Source organism: Scleropages formosus, chromosome 9 (assembly GCF_900964775.1).
Source record: "Scleropages formosus chromosome 9, fSclFor1.1, whole genome shotgun sequence".
In the NCBI taxonomy this organism is placed as follows: domain Eukaryota; kingdom Metazoa; phylum Chordata; class Actinopteri; order Osteoglossiformes; family Osteoglossidae; genus Scleropages; species Scleropages formosus.
In genome coordinates this window covers 11650830-11661350 of record NC_041814.1, presented here as the reverse complement: position 1 = coordinate 11661350, position 10521 = coordinate 11650830, and the positions used below count along the sequence as shown (strand labels likewise).

The 10521-nt window shown below is 44.2% G+C and overlaps 1 protein-coding gene across 1 annotated transcript; it reads left to right on the top strand.

The window, feature by feature from the left end:
- The first annotated feature begins 338 nt into the window (after positions 1-338).
- LOC108923472 (uncharacterized) lies at positions 339-3128 on the top strand. Its single transcript, XM_029254811.1, has 3 exons — positions 339-1252; positions 2219-2327; positions 2508-3128. The coding sequence occupies exons 1-3, from the start codon at positions 339-341 to the stop codon at positions 3126-3128; spliced, it is 1644 nt and encodes a 547-aa protein (XP_029110644.1).
- Positions 3129-10521: the final 7393 nt, after the last annotated feature.

Below are 10521 nucleotides of genomic sequence, written 5' to 3'. Positions count from 1 at the left end.
TTGTATAACAGACATCTTGTGCTATATTGATATGTAACTGAGTGACCCACAATCTCATTACCTTGTCTGTTCTCTACCACTGCACTGATTTTTTTTATATTTCTTTTTTCAGAGAAATATATAAATAAATTTGTACGTAGTCAACAAGAAGCCTTAACCACTGCTCTGGGGTCATTCATTCATTCATTCATTGGCCAGCAAGTAGAGAAGCTGGGGTGTGGGATACTGTAGATAATGGTTTGGTTGGTATTTTGAGTAAGTTGAAAGGGTCAGCAGAGAGTAAGTTGTATAGATAGGGGGAAGTTATTTACAGCTATGGTGTAGAGCAATTTGGGATAATGCAGACTAGGAGGAAGGAGCAGATGGGTGTTGTGAAGTCAAGGCGGCAGGTAGAAATAGAGAGGCTTGTTCTGGAGAGAAGACAGCTTAAAAGGCGATGGAGGCGAGCTGATGAGGGGGAAAGGGAGGGTATTTGTGTCTTGAAGGCAGGTATAAAGAGTAGACTGGCTGTATTAAGAAGGGCAGAGGCTCCTAGGAGGAGGAGGAAGAAGAAAGAGAGGGCCAGGGTGGCATTTTTCAGAGATCTGTTCAAGTTTGTGAAGGCTCTGTTTGGTAAGGAGAAGTCTGGGATGTTAGGGGTAGAGAAGCCGGAGCTGGATGGTTATCTGCGTGAGGTGTACTCTTGTGAAGAGCTTGGTGGTGGTGGTCTAGAGTTGCCTGTGGACATAAAGTGGGAAATGGATGTGTGCCCTCCAAGGTGGGGAGAGGTGCAAGATGTAGTGAGGTGGGCAAGGGCCTCTTCGGCTCCTGGCCCAAACGGGGTACCATACCGGGTGTTTAGATTTGCTACGGGTGTGCTAAAATTTCTGTGGAAACTGATGGCTGTTGTGTGGAAGAAGGGGGTAATTCCCAAGTCGTGGCGGAGAGTAGGTGGAATTTTTATTTCTAAGGAAAAGGAGGCTTTTGGGGTAGGCCAGTTTAGGCCTATCAGCCTTCTAAATGTTGAAGGGAAGATTTTCTTTAGTGTTGTGGGAAGGAGGTTGGTAGAGTACTTGAAAGCCAACAGGCTGATTGATACCTCCGTGCAGAAAGCGGGACTTCCAGGATGCTCAGGGTGCTTGGAGCACACCAGTATGATTTGGCATCAGATTCGGTCTGCCAAGAAGGAGAAAAGAGATCTCCGGGTGGTGTTCTTGGATTTAGTGAATGCTTATGGGTCGGTTCCACACAGTTTGCTGTGGGAGGCGTTCAGGTTTTTTAAGGTTCCTGGAAGTGTTACAAGGCTGGTGAAAGCCTACTTTGTGGATATTCAGTTTTGTTTTAGTATGGAAAGCTATACAGCATCTTGGCTTCGGTTGCAGGTTGGGATCATGGCTGGTTGTACAATTTTGCCTTTGGCTTTCACAATGGCAATAAAAGGTATTATAAGGCTTCCAAATGGGTTGTTGGTGGTGAGAGGCTGCGGGATGGGATGCGCCTACCCGCTATTAGAGCATTTATGGATGACATGACAACCGCTACGGCTCCTTGTACGCTTCGTTTTTTGTTTAAGCTAAATGAGAACTTGAAGTGGGCTAAGTTGAAGGTTAAGCCAAGTAAATCAAGGAGTCTCTCAATTGTTGGTGGGAAGGTGGTAAAGGAAAACTTTTGTATCGATCACGAAGTGATTCCTTCTATTTTGGAGAAGCCAGTTAAGAGTTTGGGTAGATGGTATAGTTCTGTGTTAAGCGATAAAGAGCAGGTTGTTGCACTCAGGGAGGTGACTGTGGAAGGCATAAAGAGCATAAATGCGTCCCTCCTCCCTGGGAAGTTAAAGTTATTGTGTCTGCAGTTCGGCTCTTGCCACGTGTTAGGTGGCCACTTACGGTGTACAAGTTTTCTGTTCGGGAGGTGGAGAAGCTCGAGCAGATTATTAGTGCAGTGATAAGGAGATGGCTGGGAGTGCCACGCTGTTTGAGTAGTGTAGCGTTATATGGTAAGGGCATGTTGGAGCTGCCGGTATCAAGTTTGGTGGAGGAGTATAAGTGTGCAAAGGTGGGTTTGGAGATGACTCTAGCGGAGTCAAAAGACGAGTTTGTGAGAAAGGTGGTGCTGTCACTGAGGACAGGTAGGGGGGTGGAACCCCAGAGATGCTGTTCAGAGCGCAAAAGGGGCGCTGATGTTGTTGGACGTGGTTGTGCACATGCAATGGCTCTGGCCATTTGTGGCGGTTGTGGAGTGCTGCCCCGGAGGCAGACAGACGCCGGCTGGTTGTTGAGCAGATCCAAGGGCAGGAAGAGGAGGTGAGGCGTGCAAAGGCGGTCACATTGGTGAAGCAGGGTCAATGGGTGAACTGGGAAGGTGTGGAGAGGAGGAAGTTGTGCTAGCAAGATGTGTGGGCGATGGTGGCGAGTCGCCTTGAGTTTATTGTTGGAGCAACTTATGACATGTTACCAACACCACAGAATGTTAAGCAATGGGCAGGTAGCGATGGTTCTTGTAAGTTGTGTGGTGGTGTGGCAACGCTGAGGCACATTTTGTCAGGGTGTAAGGTTAGTTTGGGGCAGGGGAGCTATACTTGGCACCATAATCAAGTTCTTAGATGTTTAGCAGGTGTGTTTGCGAGTAAGCAGCAAGCTGTTAGTTCTCTGCCTGTTGGCAGGTCAGCTAGAGCAATTGGTTTTGTGCCGGTGGGAGAGAGTAGCACTATGCAAGGGCAGACATGCCCTGGTAGGTGGGGCAACGCACGGGACTGGAAGCTGTTGGCCGACGTAGGCAAGCAGCTCCAGGTTCCGCAGATCATTGCTGTTACTTCACTGCGGCCGGACATGGTGTTATATTCAGAGGGTGAGCGTACTGTGTACTTTGTAGAGTTAACAGTGCTGTTCGCGAATGCTATCTGGGAGGCATACGAGCGGAAACTGTTCAAATATGCTGATCTGGTGGCAGAGGCAAGGGACCGTGGTTGGCAGGCTCATGTGAGGCCAGTAGAGGTTGGTGTTAGAGGGTTTGTGGCTAAATCAGCTACAGTATTGTTGGCGGAGTTTGATATTAGAGTCCGCTCGTTAAAGGCAGCGGTGAAGGAGCTGTCTGAGGTAGCTGAGAAGGAAAGTAGGTGGTTCTGGCTGAAAAGAGAGCAGGGTAGTTAAGGTTACAGGCTGGAGGGAGATGTGTGATAGTGGAAAATTTAGTGGCAGGTGATGAGTAATGGGAGGCAGCTGGTGATAATTAAGGAGGTGTAGCTTTATTAAGTAGATACTTTAAATTTGTGGAGTGGTACATTTGCAGTTGGTTTGGTGGCAGGTATGGAGGTAAGGTTAGAAGGTATGTATAGAATTGTGGTTTAGCTGGGTGAGTTAGTGGGGTTGCGGTAGTTGTTCAGGGTGAAGGGTATCAAACATGTGTGTGGAGGGGAGTGCGTCTGGGACGCTGAATTGCATTGTTGAGCCTTCTAGAGGTGTCGTGGGCCTAATTCAACAAAACACCGATGAAGGGAGGTGCCCACTTGATAACCTCAATGAAATACTCATGTTGGTGCCTGGCTGACGTGGTTTGCTGATTTGGCTGGTGAGTTAGGCTTGGCCTGGTGAGTTGGCTTTGTTGGGGTTGGTTGATGGTGTTTGTTGTGTTGGTGGTTAGCCTTGGTTTATTGGTTTGGTGTTGTTGGTGGGTGTGGTTTGTTGGTTTTTGTGTGGGTGGGTTAGACTTGGTTTGTTGTTTGTTGGTAGGTGTATTTGATGGTTGGTTATTAGGCTTGGTTTGTTGGCTTGGTTTTGCTGGGGGTATGGGTGAATGGTTCTGAGTTGATGTGTTAGACCTGGTCTGTGTGGGTTGTTGGTTAGTTTCTGTGTTGGTGGGAGTAGGCTTGGTTGGTTTCTGTTGGTGGTTGTGCTGTGGTCTGTAGGTTTGGATTTGTTGGGTGTGGTTTGGTGGTTGGTTATTTTTAGTGGGTTGGCTGGACGGCTGGTTTGTTGGGTTAGGCTTGCTTTGGGTGTTTTGTTGGTGGGTGTGGCGCTTGGGTTTTGTATTAATTGGTTAGGCTTGGTTTGATTATTTGTTGGTGCGTTAAATCTGGTTTATTGGTTTGGGTTTTGGTTGGTGGGATTAGATTTGGTTTGGTGAGTAGGTTAGATCAGTTAAGTGTCTTGGTTTCAGGGCATGAAGATTTTTGTTGGCTATGCTGGGTGTTCTCTGTGATTTTAGGATGGTGAGTGGACTGGGTGCTTGTTTGCAGCCATTGAAAAATACGCACAGGGTATAACATCTTTTCCTCGGTATCTTGAATCTGTCACTTCTAAAATGATAAATTGTAAGTACTTGAATTAGATACGTATGTGAATTAACCTGTTTCTTTTTACTGTTAAAGTTTTAGATAAGTGTAGATTTTGTACAGTGTATAGGTTTTAAAAGAAACTGTAAACAACATAAAAACTATTGCATTTCATATGCAAACTTACCAGTGACAATGTTAAAATAAACTCCAATTCTTTTGCCTAGTTGTTTAGACCATCCTACCTACCATTAGATAAGATGTTTAAAGACTGAATATACCATTTATAAGGGGGTGTGGTGGCACAGCGGGTTTGGCTGTGTCCTGCTCTGTATTTGATCTGGGTTTGAATCCCGCTTGGGGTGCCCTGTGACAGACTGGAGTCCTGTCCTGGGTGTGTCCTCTCCTCCCCCAGCCTTGCGCCCTCTGTTGCCAGGTTCGGCTATGGCTCGCCATGACGCTTGGCACAAGCAGCTTCAGACAGCGTGCGTGTGTATAGTGTAGCCCACCCACTCAATTATATTATTGAAATGCTGGGAGGTATTCAGAAATTCCCCCATATTGAAGCCAACAGTGAGAACTGTTCTTAAGTTTTCATTCCTAGTCAGTGCCTTACCAAAGATCGAGGAATGCAGCATTTTAACTGGAGTATAAGGAGTACTCTGGTTTGGTGAGTCCTGGGGTTCTGATCCTTTCACCATCTTCTAAACTATAACTAGTGTCTTATACTTGATACTGACAGTCACAGGAAAACAATAAGGACAGATGAAAAGGGACAAATCAGACTGCTTTAGCAGGTAAAACACAACTCATAGCATGACATTGTGTGTCAGTTGTAAAGGATTGCTGGTAGAGGCTAGGAAACTAGGCGAGAGGTTCTTGCAGTAGTTCTACTAAGATATTACCATAGCCTCCGGCAGGATACAGCTGCAGTGTGCTGTGAGGTACTGCCAAATTCTATTGTTTTTTTACAGAGGTGCACTTAACTATCATATACATTATGAGTCGCCTGTCGAGAAAACTGTTCTCCAAATCTGCGTCTTGCATGAACCAGAAATTTCAGTCTTATGATTCATCCTACTGAGATTACTAAGAGAAATCCCAGTGTGCATTTTTTTATAAAGACACAACTCTTTATGAAAGTATAAACCTGGTCTGGTCTACTTGGAAGAGCATGCAGTATTCACTAGTGAGTACAACTGCTACATTTCTGAAAACATTAGCAGAAACTACAATACAGTAAAAATATTGTACAAAAAAAAAACTCAATCAAACCTAAAATAGCTGAGACTTCCATCTCCTCTCTTCCCTGCCCCTTTGTTCTTATAAATGACTAAAGATGAATTAAAGATTTTATGCAATTGTACACAGCAACCCAACAAAGCAAAGAATGAGATGGGTTACCCACTGAAGACAGGACAACAGATAACAGCCAGTATAACACTTGGAATGGACCATAAACTCCAAATATTTTTCACCTGAGCTCTAAAATGGTGTGATATTTATTACAGAGTATGAAAATTGCATGGTCTGATGGACAACAGAATACTTACTAAGGGTCTCTGGACTCAAAGAGGTTTTATTTGTGAATTATTCAGCTGGGAGAAACATCCACTAGAAGGAACATCCTCATTGCGAAACAAGGGATAAAATAGGTGAATCATGGCAAACAGGTGTTCATAAAGTATCATTACATTTAGCTGACACTTCTCTCTAATTGACTTATAGTTACAGTGTTAAGGTCACAATTACTTACCCTTTTATATGACTGGCTAATGCTACTGGAACAATTCAGGGTAAATACATTGCTTAAGGGTACTAAAGCCAAAGGTGGGGATCAAACCAGCAGCCTTTGGGTACAAAGGCAGCAGCCCTAACCACTACTCTATCAACTGTCTCTTTACATTACATGTATGTTTTAGAGTGACATGGTGACAGGCATGGTCAGCACAGTAAGCAAGTGTTGGTATATATGCATGATGTTCCCCATGAAATTGCTTTATGCTCAACGGTGGATTATTCAAGTGTTCTGTACGTACAGACTGGTTCTGTCTCCCCTGTGTAGCACATGGAGTTAAAACTGATATTTTATTATTTTCAGCAAAACTGTATTTAGCAATTTGTGAATAAACAATTATTGAGAAAAAAATAATTATATTGACAACTCATAAGTCAATGTTACCATCTTACAAAAGAAATGAAAAATAAGTCAAATTTGATAAGATTTTGATTTTTATGTGATTAGAATGTTAAAACTATTAGGAACAGAAAAATGTCACGAGAAGTATCTTGTTCAAGGGTACTGCAGTAGGAGGTAGCATTTGAATCTAAGATGACTGCAGGGCAACAGTTCTAACCACTACACCACCTGCTACCCCTCAAGTGCTCACATAGCTGTGTAGAAAAATGTAATGTAATTAAGAAATATGTAGCTAATTATAGCAGATGGTGTTGGGCTGCTTAACTAAGCTTTCAGAAGATCTGTAGAGAAATGGGTACAAAGAAAGAGGTTTGAGATTTCTCTTGAGGGCTTGGAAGGATTCAGCACTTCAGAGGTAATGGTGGAGATTATTACACCACATCAGGACCAAAAACAAGAACCAACATGCTTTTGATTCTGTACCCTTCATTAGTGAGACTAGCAAGTGGCAAGTAATGGAAAAATCTAACATTTGTGCTGTGGGTGCAGAATGTGATCAGTTCCAGTAAGTTTTGGATTGATCATCTTGTAGGCAATAACTTGATACTAGCAGTCACAATAAGCCAATGGAGAGAGATGAGGAGGAGGGACACATGGAAATGCTTGGACAGACCAAATACTACTTATTCCATGACATTCTGGATCAGTTGAGGATACATAATGGAAACAACTGAGGGGGTTGCATGGTCTGGGCCTAAAACTGGGTATAGTGTACGGTGAAGAGCACCAATACCAACAGATTTTATTTTGCAGTGAGGTTTGTTACTTCATTTAGCTGACACTTTTTTTTCCAAAGTGACTTCCGATGACTACTATGTACTGTTATCAACCCACAACTTATTCACCCAAGGTGACTTCCACCTGAACAGCATGTCTTTGGACTGTGGGAGGAAAGCAGATCACACAGAGGAAACCCACTCAGACACAGGGAAAACATATAAACTCTATACAAACTGAGTGGGGATTGAACCCATGTCCTTTCATACCACCCAGGTGCTGTGAGACAGCAGTGCTGCTTGTTATCTGTTATTATCTGAAGGACTTTATTGGTTATTTTTTTTTCAACACGCTGACAGAGAGTTAGGGTTAGTATTGCATATACAATGCAATACTATCCACCTATGTATTGCAAACTGACAATAGTCTTATAATATGTTATAACTGTGAAATTATACAAACTCAAAGTCAACTTTGTCATTCCCACTATATGTTTAGGACATACATAAGAGTGAAATACCATTTCTCCTGGACCACAGTGTAAACATAGAGGACAACATATACTATTACTACTCCTTTAATTTATAGTAACAAGCTATGAAACTAAAAATACTTTGGGATGAAGTGCAGAGGTATTTTCAGTTCAGTAAATAGAAATGTATACAGATTTTAAAGAGGTAGTGCAAAAAAGCAAGGTTTTGTTGTGTAATAATTTCTTTGTGGAAATGAGTGGTACTGTGACCAGATGTAAGTCAATGTGGAATGTATTTAAGAAATACAGCAGCTATACTTGGGATGGACATTGATTTAAGTGAGGTTTCAAAAGAACTATCAGTGGCATAAGAAAGGCATTCTCTGCAGTCCGTATTAAAGTGACTGGTGTCATTCTGGATGGGGGATGTGGGTATGGGGGTTGGAGTTCAAATTTAGGTATTTTAAAAGTGGTAGAGGAAGTTCACAATTCTGATTGCCGGGGGGGGAAGCTGTTATGTAGTCTGGTGGAGCTGGCTTGTATGCTCCTGTATCTCTTCTCAGATGGCAGGATGCTGGAGGTGTGTGTGAGGTCACTCACAGTTTTGGGGGCTTTGCAGCCACAGTGGGCATAGTAGATGTCCTGTAGGTAGGGGAGTGGGGTAGCAGTGATCTTCCCTGCTATAGTCACTATGTGTTGTATGGTTCTGCGGTCTGAGGCATTGCAGTTCCCATACCATGAAGTAATACAGCTGGTCAGGAGGCTCTCAGTAGTGCCCTTGTAGAAGGTGTGCATGATGTGTGGTGGCACACTCACCCTCCTTAGCCTCCGCAGGAAGTACAGGTGCTGCTGAGCTTCCTTAGCCAGTGATACAATGTTTACCTCCAGGAGAGGTAATCGGTGATGTGCAACCCCCAGGAATTTGGTGCTGCTGACTTTCTCCATGGCAGGACCGTCGATGGTCAGTGAAGGATGATGGGAATGGACTCTAGTGAAGTCAGTGACAATCTCCTTTGTTTTCTCCCGTTTAAAAGGAGATCGCTGTTTCTGCAGCCACTTGGTCTACCTCCTCCCTTTATAATGTTTCATCATTGTTGCTGATGAAACCCACCATAGTTGTGATGTCAGTAGACTAAATAATGATGTTGGAGCTGAATCTTGGGGTATTGTCATGAGTCAGGTGGGTGAAGAGCAGGGGACCGAGCACACACCCCTGAGGGCCCCTGTTTTCAGTGTGGTGGTGCTTGAAGTCCTGCTGCCGATCCGAACTGACTGAGATCTTCCAGTGAGGAAGTGGAAAATCCATTTACAAAAGGAAATGTTCACGTCCGACCAGTCTAGTTTGCCCACGAGTTGCTGAGGGATGATGGTATTGAATGCTGAGCTGAAATCAATGAATATCACTCTGACGTAGGTGTTGTTGTTTTTCTGGTGTGTCAGGGCCAGTTGGAGATTGGAAGATAAAGCATCATCCATGGACCGATTGGCCCGATATGCAAATTGGAGTGGGTGAGACGTGGGAGGGAAGATAGATTTTATGTGTTACATGACTAAGCTTTAGAAAGCACTTTATGATGATGGAGGTCAGCACGATGGGGCAATAGTCATTCAAGCAGGATGCCGATGACTTTGGTGGCGGTGTTGTGGTGGTTGCTTTGAAACATGTGGGAACATCTGCCTGACACAGTGAAGTCTTGAAGTTGCTTGTGAAGACATCTTTAAGCTCTTCTGCACAGTCAGTTGGAACACAGACAGGTATGTTGTCCAGGCCAGCAGCCTTGTGGGGTTGATCCTAGTGAGGGATCTCTTCACGCTGACTGAAGACAAACACAGAACCTGGTCGTCAGCGTTTGGCAGTGTCTTTAGTGCAGGTGTATTGCAGGTGTTTCAAAGCGTGAATAAAAGTCATTGAGTTGATCTGGCAGAGAGATGTTGCTGTCATAGGCCTATGGTGGGGCTTGTAATCTGTAATGGTCTGGATTCCCTGCCACAGACTGTGTGTCTCTATTGTCGTTAAAGTGTCCATTTATCCTTTGACTGTACTGGCGCTTAGCTTCCTTGATTCCATGGGACAGGTTGGTCCTGGCTGTTCTTAGACCTTGGTTCCCTCATCTGAAAGCAGCATCCCGGGTTCTCAGCAGTGTGTGGACCTCCCCTGTCAGCTGTGGTTTCTGCTTAGCTGAGATGGTGATGGTCTTGGTGACAGTCACATCATCAGTGCATTTCCTGATGTAGGCAGTCACTGTCTCTACATACTCTTGAATGTCTGTGTGATGATCATAGGTTGCTGCTTCTCTGAACATAATCCAGTCAGTGGTGTCGACGCAGTCTTGTAGTGCAGTTATGACTCCCTCAGGCCACACACGCTGATCTGCTTTAAAACCGGTCTGGCAGTTTTCACCCTAGGTCTGTATGCTGGCAACAGCAGAACAGAGATGTGGTTGGAGAAGCCCAGGTGGGAGGGTGGCCATGTATATGCCCTTAACGTTTGTGTAAACAGTCTACTTTATTGTTCTCTCTTGTCAGAAAGTCAACGTGTAAGTCGAAAGTTTAGACAGCACTGTTTTTAAGTTTGCATGATTAAAGTCCTAGGCGAAAATATAAAATCCATCTGGATGGGCCATTTGTTGCTCACTGGTGGCGTTATAAAGTTCACTAAGTGCCTGTCTGGCATTGGCGCTTGGAGATATATAAACAGCCAACAGTATGGTTTTGTTGAATTCCCTCGGCAGATAGTACGGTCGGCACTTAATAATCATAAACTCCATCAGCGATAAACAGTGTTTATGAACCACTACAGCATCTTGACATCAAGCTTTGTTGATATAAACACACAGGCCACCCCCGCGAGTCTTACCAGACAGCGCTGTTTCTCTGTTTGCT

Excerpts from the sequence above, each read along its gene's own strand:
- LOC108923472 (XM_029254811.1), top strand. The coding sequence starts at position 339 with ATGCAGACTAGGAGGAAGGAGCAGATGGGTGTTGTGAAGTCAAGGCGG. Across the intron at positions 1,253-2,218 it reads TTGCTGTGGGAGGCGTTCAG|TGCTGCCCCGGAGGCAGACA; the intron begins GTTTTTTAAGGT and ends GCGGTTGTGGAG. Across the intron at positions 2,328-2,507 it reads TGGTGAAGCAGGGTCAATGG|AGGCACATTTTGTCAGGGTG; the intron begins GTGAACTGGGAA and ends GTGGCAACGCTG.